Here is a 25,976-nt window from a genome sequence, read left to right as displayed (position 1 = left end):
CTAAAAGAGTGGATGACATTAAAGAATAAGAAACTATTAGCCCTAGAGGGATATAAAAAATTTTTTGGATGGCACGCATACCTATGGCATGACAAAGTAAAGGTCAACTCGATGTTCCTGCATCATTTTGTAAGGAGAAGTCTATTTACAATCTGGAAGAAGTATAGAACTTACCTACAAGAAGGAACCCCCTTGTGGGTGGTTCCATATGAGGTGATAGATCCGAGAGCTGTGGATAATGAACAACAATGTTTAACGTACAAAGAAATAACTAAGATTGAAGTATCTAAACTTAGAATAAAGACGCAAGAGGAACTATCACCTAACTATGATTGGTTTCAGTATAGACAGATTAGAGACTTATACAACTCAGACTTTGCAAAAGGGGGCATACGAACAGAGAACTCGGAACTAGAGCAGACCCTTCTTAAAGAAGACAAGAAAAGAATATCCAAGGTATACCAAGTATTGCTGAAATGGTATACTGAGGATGAGATAGTTAAAACACAGATGGTGAAATGGGCTATAAATTTCAATAAAGAAATAACAATGGAGGCATGGGAATACTTGTGGAAAACTACAATGAAGACAACGACGTGTATCAATATTAAAGAGAACATTTTCAAAATGATCTATCGTTGGTACATGACACCAAAGAAGATTGCGCTAGGGAATTTGAATACTTCTAATAAATGCTGGAAATGTAAGAAATATGAGGGCTCCCTCTATCATATGTGGTGGTCGTGTGAGGTAGCTAGGCAGTTCTGGGGGGAAATAATAAGAGAAATGAGTGAAATTTTACAGTTTCAAATAAATAAGAACCCAGAACTCCTGCTGCTAAACTTGGGAATGGAGGGAATTCCAGCCCATCATAGGACGTTGATTTTTTATATGACTGCAGCAGCTAGACTTTTGTATGCGCAGAAATGGAAAGTACAAGAAGTACCAACCATTGAAGATTGGATCTACAAATTGCTGTATATGGCTGAAATGGACAAGATGACAAGAAAACTGAGAGATCTGGACTCAGGGCAGTTCAACACAGACTGGGAGAAGCTGAAACAATACCTGGAGAAGAAATGGGAGGTGGGAGGAAAACTGTGGCAGTTTGAGAACTACTGAAATATAATAAAAGTATAAAAGAGAGGGGTGACTTTACCGGGGGAGGAAGAGAAATGTGAATTTATAAGCAGTTAGATTAATTGATTGAGATATATATAGATATGTATAGGTCAACTGATAGAGAATAATTAATGATAAGGTTTAAACATTGACTAACTAATAATATTTTCTTTCTTTGACAAGATTTATATGCACCAAACTGAATGTATAGAAGAGTTAAATTGGTTGAGTATCTGAGGAGTTATATAGAATTACCATAAAAAGTTGAAATGAGTAATATATAGAGAATAAATCAAATTGTTTGATTTAAATGTGGGAAATTTTTATGGTTTATATATTTTTATAGGTTTATATAGAATTATTCAAAACTGGAAAATGGGATAAATTGTTTATCTAAAGACGTATAGTTTGGGTGTATAATAATTAAAGGAGTTAATGATGCACTGCTTAATATAATGGAAAATGTATATCTGTTTTAGACAGAGGAATTTAATAGAAGTAAGGGAAAAGGGACAGAGGGTGGGAAAGCTGTTGGAAGTCAACAAAAGGGGGGGAAAGGGAGGGGGTTAGAAACGAAAAATTAGGGGAAAATTGATTGTAATGTAAAAATAAAAATGTTCTAACCCAATAAAAAATTTTTCAAAAAAAAAAAAAGAAGAAGACAAAAGTAACAACTGCTGAGGAATTGCACAATTTTAAGAGTGACAATGAAGAGATTGAAATTGTTCAAGATTTTCTATTCCTTGGCTCAGTCTTCAACAAAAAGGGAGACTGCAACCAAGAAATCAGAAGGAGATGGAGACTTGGAAGGGCAGCCAAGAAGAAACTAGAAGAGATCCTTAAGTATATGGGGGTGTTGCTGGGGACCAAGATCAAGATAATCACCATGGTATTCCCCATTGCTAAGTATGGGTGTGAAAGTTGGTCAATGAAGAAAACTGACAACAAGAATACTGATTCATTTGAAATGTGGCGCTGGAGTAAAGTTTTACAGATACCATAGATGGCCAAAAAGACAAATAAGTGGGTTCTAGATCAAGTCAAGCCTGAGTTCTCCCTAGAAGCTAAAATAACAAAACTGAGACTATTGTAGTCCAGTCACATAATGAGAAGACAAGATTCACTGGAAAAAACAACAATGCTAGGAAAGGTGGAAGGTAGTAGGAAAAGAGAGAGACTCAAAATGCGATGGTTTGATTCAATAAAGGAAGTCAGGGCTTCCAGTTTGCAAGTGCTGAGCAAGGCTGTTAACGATAGGAGGTTTTGAAGATTGTTAATTCACAGGGTTGTTATAAGTTGGAAGCGATTTGAGAACATGTAACAGGGATCTCCAACCTTGTTGAGCTAGTGGGCCATTTTGGAATTTTGAGAAAATGGTAACGAGCATCCCTGCCATAGGTGGCAAATACAGAAAAGAGTGGGAAGTAAAAGCCAAGCATTCTCTTGGGCAGCCGTTTCCAAATCAGCAGTGCCTGCAGACTCAAAGGTGATGCCTCCTGGAGTCTTCTAAAACACCTTAAGTGAGGTGCAGGAAAGCCAGGGCTGGCTGTTTGCTTTGAGGAAATAGTGTTTTGGATCCCAGGCAAGGAAACGCATTCATGGGCATCGTGGTACCCATGGGTACCATGTTTGGGATTACTAGTAATTAACTTGATTCTAGTTTGTCAGTTTAACATTAAAAATGCATAAGATTGTATGTTTTCTTGATATTGTGGGTTCCAAAATACAATGAAAAGTGCCCGTATCTCAATAAATTATTTTGGGAGTTTCTTAACATCCTATGGCTAGTATGACATTACACCAATCATCTAGATTCTTTTAAACCATTCTGCTAGTATTAGTGCATTAACCCTCTTCCAGTGAGAGACAATACAAACTTGAGAAGTAGTGATTACATTCAAAACTATCTTTTCTTTTCATCTGCCCTTTAGTTATTTGAGATGGACAGCTTTATGATCAACTGGGAGACCATATCCAATTATAGCCTATATAAATATATAAAGGCTATATATAGGTTTTTTGCCAAAAGCCTTTATCTTGGAACAGTGCCAAAATACATGAATAAAATATGCATTTGAATTCTGACACTGCCAGCAAATACCCAAAATAGGATAGGATGCAACTGGATTTATGTGGTGTTGAATACCATTGACAAGGACATAAGACCCCTGCTGGAGCAGACCAGTGGTCCATCTAATCCAGCATCCTGTCTCCTGCAGTGGCCCATCAGTTGCTATGGAGGGCCAACAATAGGGCATAAAGGCAGAGGCATAAAGTTGCCTCCTGGCTCTGGGATTCAGAGGTGTACTGCCTTTGAATGTCAAACTAGCATTGATACTATCTCGTGTAAGGCTTTTCTCTTAAATCAGTTGGTATCAGGTTTGGTAAAGATTTTTGTGAAGGATTATTTCTGTATACAGTGCATTTGGTGTAGCTGTTTTGTGTCAAGGTTATGAAAATGAATTTCTGCAGCAGTATGGAAACGTCTGCTGTCCTTAAATCATAGCTGTCTCTATGTCGACACTAACTGGGTGATGTCTTTATTTATCCCGAGTTCCACATGCATTTTTTTTGCCTTCAGGGTTTTTTTCCAGTTCTTTTGAGATCACTTTTACCCTGATCTTTTTCTGGAAGCTAATTTTGAGTTGATTTTTTTCATCATGCGTAATATCTCTTTCAGTTTTGTTTGTCCCACCCATTTCCACCCTCCTCCAATCCCCTTTTTGGTGATTGGACATTCCTTGTCGTCAAACCACTCCTAAATATGCCTTCCTCCTTCTTCCTGGTTTTGTTTTGATGTTTTTTTAACAGTCAGTTTCACATTGTTAGAGCGACCTGCTGTTAGAATAATAGGTGCAGCAGGTTCTCTGAATTTCCAGCTTTTGCTTTTTAAAAAAAGTTAAGGTTTTTTTGTCCTTTCCCTTGTGGAGATATTCTTTTTTCCTAATATCTCCGCAAAGGAAGGGCTTAGAGACTTGCCTTTTTTTAAAATTGGGAATTCAGAGAACCTACTGCACCTTTTATTACAATGTTATGTCAATCTATTGATGTAATATTGAGAATTTTTAAAAAATTCCAAATGTCCTGGGTGGCTTGGGGGATGGGGGGGGGGTTGGCCCCAGAAAAAGCAGTGTGGTTTTAAAAGCACATAGCCACTGCTGGTCTGGGCTCTGTCCCAACAGAGGTCAATTTGCCACACTGGTGCTGGCCTCTGCCTCCTGGCTCTGGGTCACTCCAGGCAGAGCTCTCTAGTTTGGGCTTTGAGGGGGGCTTAGGTGGGCGTGGTGGAACGGCTTTCCTATTAGGCCTTTCCCGTGCAAAGAGTTCCCATGTGTTCCTTTTCAGTCTTTTATAAATTCAGCCCTTATAGCAATCTACCAATAGAAATGTGCAAAAATAAAAGGGTTGCTTTGACATCACCAATGACAACAGTACCCTCATTTGAAAATCCTGATTATTTAAGGCATGTGCAGGACAAAATAAACTGGCTCAGCAACTGTAAAAATGCAAAGGAAGGGCAGACATGCAGAAGAACCGTATACCCAAATCAGTTCCAGTGATTGGGGATTAGCTGCTCAGGAAATCAGGAATAAATCTAGTGTGTGGAAAAGCCCACTGTTGAATTCCTTTGGCTACTACTATTACTACATTTGTATTCTCTTTTTCCTGAACTGCAGAATGCTGTGCAGTCTGTGTGAGGCAGGTCCCTATTACCTTGCTAAGGAATTTAGGCTGAGGGGCATTGACTTCCTTGAGCAACAGACTGTTACGGGCAGATGCGCTTTTCACACACAGATCACTCACAGTCCTGAACCCTTCCAACTTTGTGACTAGCCAAGAGTGCAGCAAATATATTAAATTTCTGGGAGCCAGTTGCAAAGAAATGTTGCTGTGTTCAAGTGCTCCATTCTTAACTTAATGGAAGTTGAACAACGCCAGCCATCACATGGTTTTCTGGTCCCACTGCAAAAAACTGTAGAGTGGCTTTGCATGTCACAGGAAGTACCAAAGAGTTGTGTAGTTGTGGAGAAATACTTTTTATTTCTAGGTTTGGACTGTGTCAGAACCTTCAACCCCAGTTTAAAGTGTTTTTAAGAGCCAAGCTACAAGTGACGAATGACACTTGAACGGCAAGTGAACAGGCTCATGTGTATTCCTCCCTGTTCACTTGCGCTCCGCTTACACTTCACTTGGTCTATGGAATCAAGTGGAGCGCAAGTGGAGCGCAAGTGAACAGGGAGGAATACACATGAGTCTGTTCACTTGCCATTCAAGTGTCATTCGTCACTTGTAGCTTGGCCCTTAGCTGAGAACAAGGAGGAGGAGGGAAGGAAAGCCAGATGCTTCCTGAGCTGCACCCAGCCTTGGGCTTTAGACATGTAGATGTGGCCAGAAGGCTTTCTGCTAGAAGCTTAACTCTTCCAGGTGTGAGTGGGTGACAGGCAGACAGAGACTTGGAGGACTAAAATGCAAAAAAGATTTTTTCCGGGGTGGGGGAGAATTGCTTTTTTATCCATTTCTTTTTGAATTCTCTTGCTTGCGTTGGTGATGTGCTTAAACTGTGAGTGTGAACATTTTTTCTCTTTTCTTTAATAAGTGCTTTTAAAATTCTTAAACGCTGGTAGCTGTTCTCTGTACCACAGACTTCCACTGCTCAACCATGCTATCTAAAACAGGTGCTACATGACGGTATAGTCCGTTGGCAATAGGCTGATCCCCTAGTAGTGTACAAGTGCAGTAATCAGTTCCAGCAATAACCAGGTGCTGGGTTGCAGGAGACTGGGTACAAGGCAGGGCTCAGAGTCGCAAACGTGCCAATCCCAGAGAAGTGGGGGGTCTTTTGGCCCGCCCCATAAGCGATTCCCACAAAGGCCAGATTGTGGCAACAGGCACAAAAGAGAGGGAAGAAAAAACACTCTGAGGGTTGGGTGCACCACATGGGTGGCACGTGCCAGGTGGAGACTTGGACTACCACTGGTGAACCCCAGAGGGCAAGAAGGGGCAGTGCTTACAGATCAGTTGCACAAGGGTAATGTGCAAATAGGGAATTGGCTCAGCTCCACGCAGAGTTCCACTCTTATGCATTGCTTGGAAAGCCCCCAAAATACTGAAGTGAGAATTCAAAAGTATCTGCTTTTTTAATGCTTTCTATCATGTATAAAGGTGCTTGAAATCTACCATTGTTATTAAAAGAGAGAATGCTGGCATGCCACAGGATCCCGGTGTTACCTTGCTATTCAGACTTTAATATGTTGTACTGTAATTGTAGGTCAGTTTATAAAAGCATTGTGCATTGACTGAGAGCCATTTTTTTTGGCATGAAAAGGTTACTATCCGTAGCACAGTATCATCTGTTCTAAAAGCTCATCGAACAATTTCTGTCTCTGCTTTCTGGCTGAAAAGATCTGATGTACACAATTGCCAGCCTGGCTATTTCTTGGTAACTGATTTGCTGCTATGTAACTGTGTGAGTACTGGATATATTTCTCAGAATTTCCACCAATGTGTGCCAGCAGCAGTTCTGTCTCAGCTAATTCCCTACAGATGTAGTCAAAATAGTTCCAAAACTAAAGGAGTCCTAGCTTCACAAAGAACGAATAGAGAAAAATATGAGCAGTGTGGAGCACCTTCTGTATTAAGGACTGCTTGACCTGTTACCATGGACAAGTAAGGTAATGTCTACATTATAGTTACCGTACATCATTTCTATAGCACTGTCTGTTGAGCGTATACAGAGTACAGAAATGCAGCTCTTTGTTTGTGGAAGGCTAGGAGAGTGGGGGCTCTCCTGACTTCCTCAGGCAGACAGTTCCATAGGACAGGAGCCACCACAGAGCATGCACATGTACGGGCAGTTGTCGATTTCACCCATGTGCAGGATGGCACCTGCAGAAGACCCTGTTCAGATGACCAAAGCTGCTGTGAAGGGACATATAGATAGAGGAAGTCCTGTAGGTATGCCAGACCAAGGCCATGAAGAGCCTTCTATCTGATAGCTAATACCTTGAACTGAGTACGGTAACTAATAGGCAGCCAGTGGAGTGACTGCAGGATGGGAGTGAGCCAAGATTTTTACTATATCCTGGAGGGAGTTGGGAGTTGGATAGTGAGATAGAGTTGGGTGTTATCTGCATATTGATGTCATCCCACTCCATAGCTGTGAATGAGTTCTCCTAAAAGCTTTACATAGAGGTTGAATAACATGGGAGATAGGATTACGCCCTGCAGACCCCGCAAGATAATTCCCATTCTGGAGATAGCTGATATATGACAGAAACACTTTGAATCTTTTCCATGAAAAACTATTTAAACCAGTCCTTTCATGCCCACTTCTGTCTCTAAACGCCTCAACAGAATGGCATGGCCTACTGTGTCAAAGGCTGCAGATAGATCCAGGAGGAGCAATAAGAAGGCGTGGTCTTTGTCTGTATTCAGATGGAGATCATCTACTAAAGCTACTTGTGCCGTCTCTGTCCCATGACCTGGTCTGAATCCAGACTGAAAAGGTTCCAGAGCGCTAGAGTTATCCAAGGCTGGAAATGGTCAGCTACTGCTCTCTCAATCACTTTGCCTAGAAAGGGCAAGTAAGAGACTGGGTGATAATTGAATACATCATTTTTGTCTAGGGATGATTTTTTATTTAGTGGGTAGATAACCGCCTGTTTGAGCAGCCACGGGAAGGTGCTCTGAGTTAGCAATTGATTTACAATAGACCTATGTGGTTCACTTATGTGGCCCTTACTTGATTTTAACAAATAAGATAGGCAAGGATCCATTGCACAAGTAGTGGCTTTCATAGATGTCAAGATCCTGTTAAGATGTGTCATTGTAACTGGTTCAAGGCAGTCCATAAGTGAACCAAACGGTATATTCTTCCATTTCATCTGTATTATAGCTAGTATCCAGATCAGAGTGTATTCATGCCATTTTATCAGTGAAAAACTTAGCAAAGGCCTCACAGCTAATTGTCTGATCTTGAAACAGTAAAGGTTCAGATTTAAGGGTTAGAAGGTGTAGAGATACCTTAAACAATTGGGATGGTCATGAACTAGCTGGTGCAATGGTTGCTGAGAAATTTGCTGCTTTCATTTCCACTTCATAGGTCTTCTAGCGGGTTCTGTAGCATGCGCTATCACTTTCCACGTGAGTTTTCCACTAGTGTCTTTTTAGGCTTCTTCCAACCCTCTTTAGGTCACCCAGGTCCATTTTAAACCGTGGGGATGGCTTCCGATCCAAGGGTCAGAGGGTTGACAAGGAACAATGGTGTCAATAGCAAGGAGCTTTGTGTTCCATGCTGGTACAGCAGCTTCCATAAAACGTGTCTGGAATTCTAAAATCCCCCAAGGCATCTTGGAATCTAGAAGGATCCACGAACCTTTGTGCGTGAATTGTTTTAGATATACGTATCCATAGTTTACTTCACCCCAGTCTACTGCTCATCACCACTGTTCCCCCATCTGGCTCCCGTCTCAGAAGTAAGCCTGACTTGAAGAAAAGACCTACTAAAACTTTTTTTTAGTAGTCTGTATATTTATATACCTGCCTAGAGTAATTGTTAAGTTTTTCTATTCCTTTATTTCTTTTTGCTTTGTTTTGAAGTAATAGTTCTGTATATATAGTCCTTATTATATCTTTTTAATTATGATTTCTAATGGATCAACATATAATAGGTTAATCTACTAATTTAAGACTAGACCAAATTTTAACATACTAACTCAAGCAATGGAATTAATATTATGTCTGTAATAGAATTTAATGTGGATAAATAGCATATAGATGTTTATAGTTTCATTCATGCAGGATACTCAACAATAGATGAAGTATAAGTTGTATTGCTCTGGACTATCTGCTTGGAATTGAGGAAGGGGTATGAAAAAAATAGTTCATATATTTTACTTAAATTTTTAGGTACTTATTATTATTATTCAATGTATTTCACAGCATACATAATCTGTTAGATCTGTTTAATAGTTTTTTGAATAAGGTTCTATGCACTATTAATTGTTCTTTCCTACTTCTTAAATAACATTTAAAAAAAAGACCTTGATGGGAGATGCTGTGAGGAGGCAAAGAAAAGGCAAGGGAACGGTTTAGTACCTTCTGTCTGCATTCCCACTATCTGCTTTATATCTTAGGGCGATATAAGGATACGGGTCTAATGCCTGGCAACCCTGAAAAGCAGGTTTCTGCTAGTGGAAATGAAACAGAAGAAAAGATCCCTGAACAGTTTCTGTCTTCCAAGAGACTTTTCAAGTACTGGAAAGACTACAAGAAACTGAAAGTGACAGGCTCACAAGCAGTACAATGTGGAAAGGAACTCTGGGCTCTGCTCTGATCTCTGAATAAGGTTCAGGTTCTTTTAAAAGGTTTGGCATTTTATTTTAGGTAAAGGAGAATTGAGAGAAACAGCATGGGGGGATTTGTTTCCAGCCTCTGTGAGCCAAATACTGAGAAATGTTCTGCACTTTCTGTTCTCTACAGCCTTTGTTTATTTCTCTTCCCTTGTGCCCAGTTTGGTTTTTTTCCCCCCCAGGATGGAGGCACTGCTCTGCTAGCTGCTTGTCAGTATGGGCATATGAGAGTGGTGGAGACGTTGCTGAAGCATGGTGCCAATATTCATGATCAGCTTTACGTGAGTTGCCTTGGAGTTAAATTCATGGTTCTACCTCCCTTTCCCCTGGAAAATGGAAAGCTTAGGGAGCCTTTCCAGGATTCATTTATTTTTCTAAATAGAACTCAAAGAGCTAAAATTGAACATTTTCACTATAAGCTTACATATGGGAATGGAATCTAGAAACAATGTCATTGGATCGTCCAACTCTCCCCATACACTCTGCTTATTACATAGAATTAAAATGTAGGCTAAGGTGCTAGAATTCCAGACTGTATCTTTTAAGACTGCACATGGAAGTCACATTTTTTAAAAGTCTTCCTCTTTTTAAAAAAATCGTGTGAAACAATTCTCATTACTTACAAGCATATCAGGCTTGTTTGAGGGTTCTAGTCTGCTACATGCAAAGATTTCTTTACATTGGAGGAATATTCATCTAAAAAAGTACAGCCCTCAATTCTGTCTCCTCAGTCTTTATAACGTATAAAGTGGCTTTCTAGGGCACAGTGAAAGTCCCTGAGTGTAAAAACAAGAGGTGAAGTGAATCCTGGGAGGAACTTAGGGCTTTTCTAGAAATTACTGATGTCTCTGTAGGAAAATCTGCCTCGTACTTGGAAAAATTTTGCTTTTGTTCAATCACCATGGAAAGAATTGTTTTGTAACTGACACCCATACAGAAAAAAAGATACATTCCTTGTAGATCTACTTCATGTGTTTGTGCTTCTCTTCCTCCTTCTCACCTTTTCACTCTCTGTTCTTTCAGCATTTGCCCAAAATATCCTTTATCTTTCCCATCCCTTCTTCAAATTTCCCTGATGATTTCCATCGCCTTCCTCTTTGTTGTGCATAACATAAATCTCTCTGAGTTGCTTCAGTTTACAAACTCATACATGATAAAAGACAGAGTAAGAATTCTGACAAATTAGAAAAACAGTGGTTGTGAAACTAGCTCTAAACAAACCCTGGATTGATTATTATTGGACTTTTGGTCCGCTCTCCCCGCAAGTGGGCTCAGAGTGGAGCACAACATGATAGTAAACATAAAGATAAAAACAATGATAGCAGTTACAATTATATTAAAATACCATAATACATAGTGCACCCCAATATCAGGGTGTCTATCCACCTGATGACAACCTAAAATCGGGAGGGCAACATGTCCCCTTCTCCCCACTGGCAGGAGGACGGTTGGAGAAACCACCCGCCTCAACCTGGTGGAACATCTCTGTCTTACAAGCCCAGCAGAATGACAATAAGTCCCGCTGGGTTCTGGTCTCCAAAGACAGAGAATTCCACCAGGTGGGCACCAGGGCTGAAAAAGCCCTGGCCTTGGTTGAGGCAAGACAAATCTCCTTGGGCCCAGGGATCACCAGCAGCTGACTGGAGCATTCTCCAGGAAACATAGGGTGAGAAACAGTCCCACAGGTATGTTGGTCCCAGTCCACTAAGACTCTTAAAGGTTAAGACAAAAACCTTGAACCTCATCCAGAATTCCACTGGGGGCCAATGCAGCTGGTGCAGAACAGGTGTAATGTACATCCAGGATGGCGTCCTGGTTAAAATACGCACCGCTGCATTTTGGACCAGTTGTAGCTTCCAGAGCAGGCCCAAGGGTAGCCCAGCATAGAATGAGTTACAGTAATCCAACCTGGAGGTGACCATTGCATTGATCACTGTAGCTAGGCCTCCAGATAGGAAGAAAGTTGCCTGACCTGACGGGGATAGAAAAACACAGACCTGGCAACTGCTGTGACCTGGGCCTCCATTGGCACTGATGCAACTGGCGCCTCATCAAGCACCAGGAGCTGGATCCCCAAACCGGCTCTGCTTCAACCATCCAGTCATGGCCTTGGTCAGCAAATGATGTCATAGGGCCTGAATGATCATTATCATGCAGACACAGAACTGCATTAACTATGTGGGCAGAAGCAGGAAGCTTTCACTGCTTTCTACACAGGTAAAGAGAAGCCCATGAACAGGACAGCAAACTTCATTTATGCCTCTCAGATACAAGTAGATTTCTGAGGGTATCTGAATGCAGCTTCTGATTTTTGAAGATAATGCAAAACTGCTATTTATGATGAACTTACTTTTTAAAATGACACCTAATATGTAAAATAGGAAAAGAGGTGGGGAAGCTCTATACTCAGATCATTTTCATTCAAATATATGGAGCCCTTTAAGTAATTATTGGAACAAGCTAAAACCAGAGGAAGATGTAAAAGCTGAGGTATTGTGATATATCTAGGCTTTGTGTTTATTCATAATCCACTGCATTGTAATTGAGAGATTTTACGTAGGCTGAGATATTGTTGTATGTTTAGACTTAGGGTCAATATTTGATTGATATGCTTCAGTAGACATGGGCATGAATCAAAATACGAAGCAATTTCATCACAAAACGGGCCCATTTCATGTGTCGCGAAACAGCATTTTGTGGAGCCACGGTTATCACAATATTCACGACTTTTGGGCTTGTTTCATTCGCTTCATAAATGATTAATAATTTCTTGTATTAAATTTGGATTATTAAAAAAAAAGAAAAAAGTAAATGATTCATAATTTTAGACAGGCTGGCCCCTGATTCCCTAGGCAACAATGGGCCCAGACCTTTTGTTGCCATTGTAAACCCCAGTCATAGCCCACTTACCCTTGATTGGCAGCTCTCCTAGCCATCTGGAGAGCTTTCATTCTGCCCTATACAGCCAGGAGCAGGAGGTTAATCCGCTAGGCAACCAAGGAGGTGGGCCTTCTGTAGCCATGGGCACACCAATTTCACCCCTCCAAACCCTGTTAGGCAGGTCTGTCAGCCAATCACAGACCTCCTGTTCTCCTCTATATCAGCGGTTTTTATAAAAGGCACCTCTCTCTGCCTCGTGTTTCAGTCCCAGTAAACAGAGGGAGAGGGAGGACCTGTTGTTGGGATTAGAGTGAAAGAGAGTGTGTGGATTTGGAATTGTGCTTTTGGCTGCTGCTGTTTTAAAAGAGACTGAAAGCAGCCTCTTATCTCTAGCTCTTGGCCTTGCTGTGGGAAGGTTTTTGGGTGAGGGTGCCTTTTTTCCTCCACCCCACCCCACCCTAGTCTCAGACCTTAGCCTGGCTCTGGGGCCTAGGCCTCCCCCTTTTCTATTTGCTTGTCTTTGTGTCTTCTCAATTCTTTTCCTGCTCTTTTGAGGGCTCACACTCTTGCTGCTTCCAGGAGGAAAACCTGCTGAAGTCTCCCTGCGAGTTTGGCATCTCTCTGGGTGAAGGGGACTGTTGAAATGCCCCTGGTTCTGACAAATCACAAAACTAACTAATGGTTTCGTGAAATGGGCCAGTTTCGTGAAAATTAGTGGTTCGCGATTCATGAAACACAATGAAACGTGAACCTCTCATTTTGTTTTTGTTTTTTCCGTTTGTGCCCGTGTCTATACTTCAATATGGCTGGATATTCAGTATATTCCATACACATGAGTTTTGGGTCATGAAACTTCTTATATTTTTGTATATATTTTCACTTTTTTAGGATTACATTTTTAAGAACAAAATTGCTTTTGCATTTCTTAAAGAAGAAAATCTCATCTCGGGCATGATGCCACCAAAGCTAAAAGTATTGAAAAGTCTGAGAAATCAGTTGTATGCCTACTTTTTAAGAAAGCCTCTAAAACTACTAGATTGTTTTGAGTAATTTAATAAATAGTTTATCAAGATATGAGAGATCCAGGCCCTTACTTAATCAAATTATGTTTTGTTGCCATTAAAATATGATTGTGTTTAATGTTAATTCACAGACAGAAGCTTTTTAAATAAAAAGAAGCATCTCTTATCCAAGCCTCTGCTTATCTTCTGTTGTTCAATTATGCTATCGAGGGGCTTTCTGACTGGAAGACTTCCATGAAAGGCAGTCTTCAAATACACACTTGCTGTAACAATTACTCAGAAAGCTTGATGATTTATAGCTTAATATTTAAATTGATTTGCATATAAGGATGGGAGCAGGCTAATTGAACAGCAATCTTGCCTTTTGCTTTTATCAGTGGTGAAGAAAACATTGTGTTAAGAAGCAGAAGTTTATGTGTGAATATGGGAAAAGTATAAAGAGTCTTGCTGTTTGTTTCAGTTATGAGAGACAGTCCTATAAAGAACATTTTGCTAGATTAAATATAATAAAATCTTTCATACATAGGATGGAGCTACTTCCCTGTTCCTGGCTGCCCAAGGAGGCTACCTGGAATTAATTCGGATATTGCTGTCTTCAGGAGCAAAGGTCAACCAGCCAAGGCAGGTAATGTTCTGCATTATTAAGCCAGATAGCATTTTGTTCTCTCTCTCTCTTTTTGTTAATTTGAAAGTCCCCCCGCCTCCACTGTTACATGCTAAAATAATGACTCAGCCATGACTTGGTACTTAGTACATTCCAACAAATGTGTTCTGGTACTTAAGTTAATATTTGATAACAGTTGGATTTGTATGTTAATATTTGGCTGTCTATGCAGACTGCCAAAGTTGTAGTTTAACTTTTACTTTGGGCATCTCTACAGCCACATCTTCTCATCTGAAATGTTCAGCATTTTGTTGCCTAGCATCACAACCTGATAAAACAATATCAATAAATCCTAACTATAAGGCTTCTACTAGAATGTGATCTTGTTTAATACCACATATTTAGGAAATGTTTATGCTTCTTTTCTGCCATAAAGGCCCTCAAAGTAGTTAACAGCAGTAATAGGAAATAATACTTTAAAAAAACAACAATAAATCCAATTAAAACAATAAATACAGCAGTAAAAGAAAACATAAATATTAAGAGCATTTGTTACCCAATATCCATAAGTGATTAGAAGTGTAGAAAAACATGGATTTAGAACCAGGCGCAGTTTCCAAACCACCTTCAAAGGTAGCCCGCGTACATTACATTATAGTAATCAAGCTTGGATGTAACCATAGCATGGATAACATTGGCAAAAACATTTCTATCCAGGAGGGTTATCAGCTGAAACAGATGCTGCATAAATGAAATGTATAAGTATCTTCAAACTGTGTACCTGGTCCTCAGGGGAGAGTGTAAGCTCATCCACAGCAGGAGAATGCTATTTTCCTTGGTTTATTCATTATTTACCAACAGCACATCTAGACCGAGTTGATTAACTTGCTATTGACTCCACCTGTTCCGACCACCTACTGCATCACCTGATCTAAAGAACAAGGACAGTTGGGCATCACCATAAATTAATTACTTCAAATCTCTGGGTGACCTCAGTCCATTATTTCATATAGATTAAATAGCATATGTAGGGAATAGATCTTTGAGGAACACCATAGCATAATTGCCCCATAACTTAAATTCCAGCTCTACCTTCTTGAAGCTCTCTGACTGATAGAAGTGGAACCATCAAAGCTCAATACTCTCCCACTGCTAATCTAGGCAGTAGGATCTAGGCAAACCATGGCCAACTAAGTACATCAGTGTTCCCCAACATAAAGTCCACCAATGAGTTTCCTAGTATTTTTGTGCTTCTTTGACAAAGCATCCCTTCCCCAAAGAAAATACTCAATCTTTACTTTCCACCACCTCATTGGAGCCTGGAGCAACACCACCTTTGTGTCTGCAAGGAAAATCCAATTCAAAATGGCTGCCTCCATCGTAGGAGGGATGCTTGGCTTGCAACCTCCCAATGCTTTGTGATGGATTCCAGTACCCCCTGTGCAGCCATTTTGTGGTGGTTTCCTTCATCTGCCATTCTGTGGTGGTGCCCACTCCCCCATTCTCAACATTCTAAAACTGCCTCAGGTTTAGGGACCTCTGACATATAGTCAGTCATTCTGGGGTTCTCTGTGAAGCTCAGTAGCCACTGGAAAAACTCTACTGGACAGTACTGATTAAGTGCCATGGTGGGGTAATGATTCCATCACAGCCAGAGAGTAAAGCTTCATGGGGTCTCACCTCTCTACCTAAATTTTTCCTCCATCTGAGTTTCAACTCCTCTTACATAGCTCAAGAACAGAGTAGGATATACATACAGGATATTGCAGGTTTCAGGCAAGCAGATTTCTTTATCTGTTACCAACCCATATCCCAGAATTAAAGATCCAGTAATAAACTCAGATTACCTAACCTCATCTCCTAGGCTTCATACCTTGTCATTTGGTCTGTTCAGGAACACAAGACCACAGCAGGAAAGCTTAACATACTGCATTTCTTTGTTCTGTACCTTCCTTGTTTTGTTTCAGGTCCCTGATTATATTTTTCTTCATAGTCTTTAGTTTGTTGGTTTACTCTCCATTTTTATACCTGGCTCATCTCTAACACTCTTCCACTCTATCATTCTGGCTTTGTATCAGGACTTCCAGATGCCTACTAAAAAAAATTAATTATTTTATGAGCTCTTGTCACAGAAAGCCATCATCTTGATCAGCTGGTCTCAAAGCGGAGAGCCACCACAATTACTAGTCCTATTCCAGAATGAGAAATCTCATGAGTTTACTATAGAGGGCCATAGTTGACAATGGAGGAGTGTGTGTTGTTGTTTGCTTTGTTCAACTTACAACTTGTGACCTTGAACATATTTTTCTCTTTACCTGACTGAGCAGGTACCCTAGGTGGTAGTTTTCAGGCTATGAATGTTTACCAGAGCAGAGACAAAAGTATTTAAAGACCCTGTTCAGTCCCTATTACGCTCAGTGAAGTCTTTTTCAGTTTGTATTTGTATGAATATGAAATGTTGGAATACAAAAATAGCAGGTGGAATAACATTGTTGGAAAGATGGACTGACAGTTCTGGTTGTGAAACATCCTTGTCATACACTTTCCCCTCTCTTCACTGCCCTTCCTACAGCCTAGGAATAGGAAACCAGACAACATGATTTCATCATAAACGATCAGATTGGAAAGCCTCCAGTCACTCCCAGATGTCACAAATAATTGTTTCTGGATTTGGAACATTTCTGGTATTCATAAGTAGATGTTGTTAGGGTCACATCCTGATTAACACATTTCTAACTGCTTATTCCTATAAGGAACCACTTTAAACAAGGCATAGTAGACCTATGCATAGTGTCTAAATAGCAGTCTTACAGCAGTCTTCCTTTGCCTTTTTGCTGCATAAATGTCCGGGGTCTGAGCCTCAGCCCCCAGCCTTGCTGGGAGGAAGCCAGGGGAGGCAGCCGGAAGACAGCTGCCCTGCCTCCCCAGCCAGCAACCAGGGCCAGAACCTGCCTACACCAGGGGGAAGGGGCAGAAGGCCAAAGCCTCAGAGGGCTGGAAGGCACAGGGAGAGACCAGCTAGTCCCACCCTCCAGGGGGAGGATAGGGGGCTAAACAGACCAGGGGGAAAGGGCAAAGGCAGGGGGAATAGGGACCCAGCAGCGGCCCAAACAGTGCCCTTACCAGTCAAGGAGGAGAAGCAGTCACAACAGCCCAGAACCACGCCCCAGCTAGAGGACAGTAACCTGGCTCAGGAGATGCGAAGAGCCAAGCCCCTCCAGATGGAGCTGCTGGAGGCACTCTGTGGGAAGAGCTGGGCAGCCAGCCAAGGGGCCACAGCTGGGCCTGCCTTCAGCAATCAGCTCAGCCAGAGATGCCTGGCAGCCAGCCTACAAGACACAGCTGTTGCTGACCCAGGGAGCCCAGCCAGCTACCCCAGCTGCTGTAGCTTGAGACAGCCCAGGCCAATGCTGGGAGGCCAAGGAGGGGTGTGGCCTGGCAGGCAGGGCCTGCAAGGAGGGCGGGGCAGTGAAAGGAACCCCTATAAAGGTTGGCTGGGAAGAGTTCTGGGGTGGTGGGTGTGAGTAAGGAGTGATGATGTGGAGCTGAGCAGTGCGAGAATGGAGGCTTGGAGGAGAGTTCTTGGAGGAGGAGATGGCGGAGGTTGCAGAGGGTGAGCAGACCAGGTTGAGCAGGCCAGTGAGTGGACTGAGAGGGAGTCTGGGTGAGGTATACCCCCCCTCCTTCCACAGAGCAGGGTCCTGCAGCATCCCTGGTACCCCTCTGATGTCAGGGCCAGCCCAGCTGGTGCCCTGCCAGTGGCAGCAATGGCTAGCGCTGACATAAAAATGTAGAGATTTAAAATGAAAAATTAAAAGATTTGATTTGTTTGATTTCTAGCCTGCACTCCCCATAATCAGGCTCAGGGTGGGTTATGTCATCATAATCACATGCAAACATAAAGGATTTAAAGAGCAAAAATATCATTATTGTCATATACAGTAATGTTTTTATTTCATCTGAGTCAAGAAAATGTTCGTTCATCCACAAGGACATACTGTATATTCCTGTCACGTTCCCAGTCAAGCTGAACACTGTGTCCCTTCACGGGGCAGAAAATGTCCTTCAGGGATCCAAGTTCATAACATCCTTGAGCTCTTGCCAGAATCTTGTGAGGAGCTGCCAGGGATGTTTAGTGTTGCAAAATGATGTTTGTATTCATTCAGTCAATCTTGGGATTTTTTTTTCCCCTTAAAGGATGGTACAGCTCCCTTGTGGATAGCCTCTCAGATGGGTCACAGCGAGGTAGTGAGAGTGATGCTGCTCCGCGGAGCAGATCGAGATGCTGTAAGAGAAGTAAGTAATTGCCATTTGTGGACTTAATATTGGAAGAAAGATGTCAGCATGTTTCTAACATATGGTGGATTTCCATTTCTTAAAACATTTTATTTGTTTGATAAACCCTTCCTGCAATGAGTTGTGGATGGTGTACATGGTCCATCCCTACCCACATTTTATTCTCACAACAATCTTGTGAGGTGGCTTTAGATGAGAGAGAGAGAGACACACACACACATACACACACACACACACCCTCTGGCATAAGGTCACTCACTCAAGCTTCAGGTATGAGGTTTTGAATCCAGTTCATGGTACCCCTGTGATACACTGACCAGTGATAATATTGTCATTGTCTGCACTGTAAGGTATCGTAGATTGATATTACTCAGCTGACACTCATTGCGAGGGGTATTTCTGAGAATCCAGCATTTCTTAAATTTCCACCAAGCAGTTTTAGAAACTGGGCAGCTCCAGGTAGGGCTTTTTCCAAGCAGGGCTTCTGATTGGCCATTGGAGATTTGAGTGGCTGTAGAGATTTTTAAAAAGTTGTTTTGCCTGTAGCTGCCACCACAGCGCGAGGATCTTCACTGCATGACTGAAGAGTTAATATTAGAGTTATACATGATCTCATTCCCTGATACTTTGTGGTTAGAATCATAGAGTTGGAAGGGGCCATACAGACCATCTAGTCCAACCCCCTGCCCTGTGCAGGCTCTGCACTCTATACAGGTTGGCTCTGCTTCCTCCAGCAACCATTTTGTGGTTGCACCCACCACTCTGTGTCAGAACTCCAAAGGTGCTTGCAGGCTCAGACAGTTTGGGGACCCCTGCAATAAACATTGGAATAATCTACAAGCCTTCCTGAACAATTTTCGGTTTTTCCCCTGAAATTTCTGTTAATGCTTTCGTTTTGAGGCATTTGGAGACAATGGCCATTTCCACATGCGGTTAAAGAGACCGTCTACTTACTGAAGGCTGGCGGTTTTTTTCACAGATTCCAGATGCCTCCGATTTCAAAGCAGAAGCAGGCCGTTTGTCTTGCATCTGATCAGCGTCCTTGACCCGGCACAGAAAAGAGTGGGAAATCCCGGTCTCAGAAAAGACGCTGATTAGACGCAAGACAAACTGCCTGCTTCCGCTTTGAAATCGGAGGCATCTGGAATCTGTGAAAAAACCCCGCCAGCCTTCAGTAAGTAGACTGTCTCTTTAACAGCATGTGGAAACGGCCAATGTATCAATGACCACTGTTTCTACCTATTGTAAAGAAAATAGGTCTGTGAAAACAGCTGTGGAGGGGGGAAGGCAGGTGAAATAGCATGGAGGCCACGAATGCAGTGCTGATGTGCAGAAGCTACCTGTGGAAGAGGCTGTGCATGTGCTCCTCTTAACCCTACATGTGGGGTACATAACATTTAAACTGTCATTGGGAGGGACCTTTCCATGTGAATTCTAGTAAACAACAAATTATCACCTTAACCCATTTTTCTTTCCTTTCCCTCTTTTCTCTTGAAGGATGGTACAACTGCTTTGCTTAAAGCAGCAAACAAAGGTTATAGCAAAGTTATAGAGGAGTTGCTTAAATTTTCCCCTGCACTTGGCTTATTGAAGGTAAGTACTGAGAAACTCTTCAGGCCGCTCAGCAACACAATTAACTGGGAAGCTGTGGGGTTTTCTTGGAAGGTCAGCTGAGGACACTCAAAAATCCTAAGTTGCCTGTCTCGTTCTCTTGTATACAGTCTAGTGCTAGAGAAGACAGAACTGAGTCCCAGTTCTTACCGTGGAATGACTTGGTGGTTCTTGTAACATGCACCTTGGGTGATAGAGCCAGGAGGAGGCTGAAGGCTTGAAGTGTTTCCTCTTTTGGAAACTTGTGAACAAGGCTACTCCCAGCACCTCTTGAGCATCTCAAATGTCAATAGAAGCTTGGGGTATTTAATTACTTTTTCTGCATATGCCTGATGGATCTCCTTATGCATTTTCTGTCTCACAGAATGGAACCTCAGCCCTCCATGCAGCAGTTCTTGGTGGGAATGTGGGAGCAGTAGCACTGCTTTTGGAAGCAGGAGCAGATCCCTTCCTTAGGAACAAGGTAGCGTGTGTGCTTGCTTGAATCTTGATGGATCTTCTATACTTACGAAACATTCAGTAGGTTGAGATAAGCCCTATACAGGCAATGTATCTAAATACAGGCAGCATGCATTCAGGTGTGATACTGCCACAGGTGTTCAGGCTGCCAGCACAAACTGTGCACAAACTGTGTACATAGGTTCTGTACGGTAGGTGGAATCCATGTAGCCACATGATCAGGAAGACTTGAAGAACAGCCTAAAGCGTCTGTAGAAAATCTCCAGATTGCTTCTTTGGAATAAAATAGACTTCACTCCTGCTGCATTATAAATATTCACTAGGTGGCAGCAGAACTCATTTCTACAGAAGGACCCTCTACATTTACTGCCTAGCTTATAACTGCGTTTCTCAATCTCTTTGAACTTCCATTCCTCTGTATAACCTTACTAGAGCTTCACCAACAAATCTGAAACCCGGTTCAGTATAGAATTTGTTCAGAAGCTACTGAACCCAACAACTTTTTTTATTTCTTTGGCTTAAATGATACCTTAAGCATTTCTAAGCAGCTGATACTCCTGCCATAGGTGCCAAAGATCATCTCTGTAGTTATAGCACATAAGTGTTTATACAAGGCATAAGATGCTTTATGAGAAAAAATAATGAAAATTCACTCATAGACAATCGGACTCCTTTGTATTTTGCTGTGTTACAAGTTCTGAAAAGGTGCATTTGGCTGCTGTTTCTAACAAACTGTATATGCAAATTAGCATTTGGGTCTCTCTAGCTTAACTATCTGTTTAGCTGGAACAGCTTCCCTGCTTCATCCCCAACAATCTCCCGTTTTCTAAATGAGGTAAAGGTAAACAGTCTCAGAGCCAGAGACCATTCCTTTTGAGGCAGAGAATTGCCCTAGATTTTAGCATCTCTTCACCTTCTCTAGCCATATGAGTAAAACTGTATTTGTTAATGGTGTTTCAGCTTGCTACATGCAGCCCAGTCCTATGCCTGTTACTTTGCAGTGAACTTTTTATTGAGTTCAATAGAACTTGCTTGCAAATAAATGCGCTTTGAATTGAAGGCATAGAAACAAAATCTAGGGTTTGTGCAACTCAAATTACAGTGAGTAAATGTTCATTCAGGGAAAGTTTCCATGGAAATTATGCAGCTTTGCCCTAACTATGAACATTATATAAATTTTGAATATTTCTGATACCATTTCTCTATAAAAATGGCCACTTTTAACCTTTATAGTAGCTTTTATGTAAGGCACAGTATAAACTGGTTCTGATAGGTTTATGCCCCTACCCAGTCCATGCAAATCTTATCCTACAGCTTTTTTCTGTTGGTTGTTTTTCTGGTTTTACTCCACACATGCATTACCAGCCTACTTTGAAATGTACTTGCTGTTGAGCAATCCTGATGAAAGACTCAGAAATTATGTGTTGTCTAATAGAACACAGATGGATGCAGATGTGTCTTTCTGCAGTGTTCCTTGAATTCTGCATTCAAGCCAGACCTCCAAAAATTGTCTTTTTGTTTCTTGTTTCAGAAAAACGAACTGCCTTCAGATCTAACGAAGAATGAGCGCATCCTACAACTCCTGAAATCCAGAGGAAAGCAGAGAAAGAGCTAATGCAAGATGAATCTGAAAAAGCAGAGGCACCCTGCCTAATACTAGACCTCAAGCAAAGCTGGTATTCCTGCAGAACTGGAAAAATGTCTTGCTGAGGCTTGAGCATGTCCTGGCTGTTACTCTGAGAACGAGCTCAGGATGCTTCAAGGAGTGGCACTGCTGAGACATTAGTTTTAGGCCACTAAACTCGCCACGTTTTTGTTGCCAGCTTCAGCGCAAGGAAATCCTTGTCCCTAGTTTAGATTTCCCAAATTATAGCCTTTTCTGCCAAGGAGAAATCCCTTTCTTTGCTATACCTCACCCATTCCTCCAGAAGCGTTGCCTTGGCCTTTCCAGTCCTGCTGTAACTCCACAAGCACTAAGCAATTCTTTAAACTATAAAGAGGGGGATGGTCATGTTCACCTGGTGCAGCACAAATAAACGGGAGTCTCGTGGCACCGTAAAGACAGAACAGAATTTTATTTGCATAAGCCCATTTCTTCAGGCTAACTTTATATTCATTCATGGGGGAGGCTGGAAAAGAAAAAGAAACCAGTGGGGCCTCAAAGTGCATTAAGTACAGACTAAAATGTAATTATACAAAATTGGGCAGGGGGTTGGGTTCCTATATAAAATGAATGCACAGAGGATTCATTCCTAGCATCTGAAATAGGTTCTAATTCACCAAAAGCTTATGCTGGAATAAGGTTTCTTTAGTCTTGAAATATGGTAGTTATGGCCCTGTTTATTGTTAATTGTTCCCATGCTGTGCAGGTAGAAAGCAGGCCATAGCACTGACAGTTTGGTTTCCCACAGCGCTTCAGCCCTTCTCCTAGCAATTAATTTGACTGCTTTTCTGCTAAACAATAGTGCAAAGGTTTGTGAGAAAAAATTGTGGGTCAGTCACTGGCAGCCTTTTCAAGCTAAACTACACAGCTGCTGAAACATCGGACTCCAGGTGTCACGCTGAAATGCTCTGTCTGCTAGGATTATTTCACACAGAACTGTAATTATATTTTACAACACTAAGAGCATGTATGATTGGGCCTTACTTAGTAGTCAGTACTAGCATGTCATGCACAATTATCATGGATCCCAGAGGAGTTTGGAGTTGTATATGTGGGTTGTTAATGTTGCTCCTTATTACAACACTTCCTCTTTTCGGTGCCTCTCTGATGTCTTTATTGTTTTGGCCAGAAGGGGTGATACTGTATTTCAGTATTAAATTACTTCTATTGCTATTTTCATACACAGTACTTCTGTAGAACATTTTATTCCTCTTACACTTTCTGAAATTGGATGTATACCCTGTTGATATCCTGCATTTCTGCCCTTCTAGCTAGTTTTGCACATGGAATAGAAAGACCTGGATTTCAGCATTCTACATGACTGTGTACCTTTTCTTCCAGGATGCCACCACCTACATTTACAGAGGGTGGGAAAGAGTAGTAATGGATACAGATACAGCCAAGATAATGCAGGCCTGTCACTTACTTTTTCTGGTACAGCATAAACTATGATGGGACAGTGCGACTGCAAGAACATTTTTCTAGGAGTAAGCACGATTGAATAATAATGTTATTCTAAATAAACCTGCTCAGTATTGCTCACTAACAGTAGCATCAGTGGGCCTTGGACTGTAACTCTGCTTAAGATGGTACTGTTAGTATTGAAATTTGTAATGGACATATGAAGGACTGGATGATTTTTCCCCTAGGCCCTGTAATTGGTTTTGGAGATCTTCTCTGAAGAAATGTTAATTATATGTCTTCAGTAATTGTTCACTTATCATATAAAACTTTGCAATCCTCCATATATAACCATCAACAGAAAAAACTGGTTATTCGTTATAGTTTATTATGTGTCCATATCCCACAGTTTGCCTCAGTCAGCTGTGGGTATAAGGACAGTTTTCCATTCTATTGGGGTTTACCACTGGGAAGACATAGTCTTTACATATTCTAATAGTAATCTAATAGTAAACAAATTGCTGAGCAAGTCAGAAGTGCTGCAGGTGGTTACCAAATAAACCTAGTATTGCTCTTAAATAATGCTCTTAAATAATGTAATGTATTAGCCTGCAGTGCCCAACTTACAGGTGTCATGAACACCCACTGCATAATGAATAGTTATTAACACTTCCCTACTGTATAGTGGCCCTGATGCAGAACCTAAGAGTTCGGAATAACTGGTTAGATGCCTTTCCAAACAATCACAACACCAATTAAGTTGGAATGCTCACATGAATAAATGGTGCCACATGAATAAATGGTGCTAAAAACATCTTTACCTATGGCTGATCATTTTGCTGCAGCCTCTTTTTCATACACAGTTAGGGCTGATTTGATGTTGATTTGCACCACAAAGAATATAGCAGACACTTCCCCAGCTGAATAGCCATGACTGATGAGATAACTCTTATCAGTTTGGACTGCTCTGTGTGTTTATGTGTGTGTATAACTTTGTCACAGCCATCTCAGACTAGTTATGCAAGTCACTTGTGATTTTATAACTCCGTATGTAAACATAAAATGTATGCTGCCTAATTCTGATGTGTTGTGTTGCATATAAAAGAAAAATTTTCAGTACCCAGGGAAATAAAATCCCCTTTCCCTTTTTTTTGCCAGCTGTGTTGCTTTGTTACCTTAGTAGTCACTTTATTTAGTGTTGAAAAGTGTGATTCGTTTTGATGCACACTGTTGTCTTCAAGGGTCATAATACAGAAATTACAAAATGAATGTCCTACTATATAAGAGAAGAAATAGGGCTCTAAAAATGACAAAAATATGTACTTTTGACAACAGAAATTTGTTGACTTGTTTTTGAAATGTATGTCATCAGGTTTTTTCCCAGTTAGCATGAGATTAAAAAAACCCTGCTTGAGTGGATTATAATGCTGCAGTTTCATATATTTAATGTTTTGTTTGTGATGGCTTTTTGATAGGCTCATGTTTTATACAACAAGGGGGAGTCGTGAAACTTTGTATGCATGGCAGCTGGTGCGTACTTTTGCTGAGGAAAGACAACTTCTCAGCCTTGATTAGGATACAAGGACTTAAATTATTTTTAAAAGTCATTTATTTAATTGACCTGCGGCATCATTCTAAACAGTTACATCAAGGTTGTTGAGGTCAGTGAAATTAAAAATGTTTATATTCTGCACTTTCCAACAAAGTACAGTAATCTACTCTGTGATGTATTAGAAGGCAATTTAGTATAAAATTCTTTATTAATGGCTGTAAGGAAATAGATTGGATAGCATGCCATAATATGAATATTATAATATGTCTTACAATATGAACTGCAGCTAGAACCCTGCGAAAGGGAGCATTGAATAGTTGAAATGGAAACTAGATTTAGGATTTTTTTTATTACACTTCTAGACCGCCCTCTCTGTCAGACAGGCTCAGGGCGGTCTGACGATTCCCTGCGGCTGCTTTCTGGGTATCATCTCAAAATCTGATTCCTGTTCCTTCAGAAGTAGCTACGTTAAGGAGCAAAGTCTGGTGTTGAATCTCTTGCCTTCTAATTCACCTGCTGTGGAATTTTGGGGGTTGGGTTGCTGGACAAATCCAATTGTGATATTTTCTCCAGTTAGTATTGGTACAAAAGAAAGAGCTACAGTTACCAAATAATAGTACTATGATTTGTTCCTGCATATCAAGCTTCCTTGGAGACGGCCATCATCTATCCAGACACAGCCACAACCTATCCTGTTTGGTTTGTGCAATTCCTGGGGGGGGGGGGGTCAAATACAAGATGCCATGTCAACAGACCATGCTAAATGCATTTTACTATCAACCAAATTAAACTCCACTGCCTTTCTGTCATTTTACCTTTCCTCTTACATCTAAAAATTCAGCAGCTAAAAAAATACATAGGATCCAAAGAGGAACAACTGCCATTGCGTATGATTGCTACAGATTTTCAACTTGAGTTGTAGCACCCCTGTGCTGTCTATCACACTGCTGCTGAGGATTGTCTGAGCATTAGGAGTGGGTTTTTGAGTGGTGCAAAGCCTGCAGAAGGTGAAGTG

At 41.2% G+C, this 25,976-nt stretch overlaps 1 protein-coding gene across 3 annotated transcripts in view; it reads left to right on the top strand.

The window, feature by feature from the left end:
• Positions 1-24,558, top strand: part of ANKRD29 (ankyrin repeat domain 29) — a 43,531-nt gene extending 18,973 nt beyond the window's left edge. For all 3 annotated transcript variants that reach the window (XM_054985964.1, XM_054985966.1, XM_054985965.1), the window contains exons 5-10: positions 9,656-9,754; positions 13,902-14,000; positions 18,177-18,275; positions 19,773-19,868; positions 20,251-20,349; positions 21,877-24,558. In XM_054985964.1, coding sequence (XP_054841939.1) covers positions 9,656-9,754; positions 13,902-14,000; positions 18,177-18,275; positions 19,773-19,868; positions 20,251-20,349; positions 21,877-21,960 — 576 coding nt within the window. In that variant the 3' untranslated portion in view covers positions 21,961-24,558. The remainder of the gene's footprint in view (positions 1-9,655; positions 9,755-13,901; positions 14,001-18,176; positions 18,276-19,772; positions 19,869-20,250; positions 20,350-21,876) is intronic.
• Positions 24,559-25,976: the final 1,418 nt, after the last annotated feature.

The sequence above is a fragment of the Eublepharis macularius genome, chromosome 7 (assembly GCF_028583425.1).
Source record: "Eublepharis macularius isolate TG4126 chromosome 7, MPM_Emac_v1.0, whole genome shotgun sequence".
Classification (NCBI taxonomy): Eukaryota; Metazoa; Chordata; class Lepidosauria; order Squamata; family Eublepharidae; genus Eublepharis; species Eublepharis macularius.
Note: the sequence above shows the minus strand (reverse complement) of the source record. Positions and strands in the feature narration are given on the sequence as shown.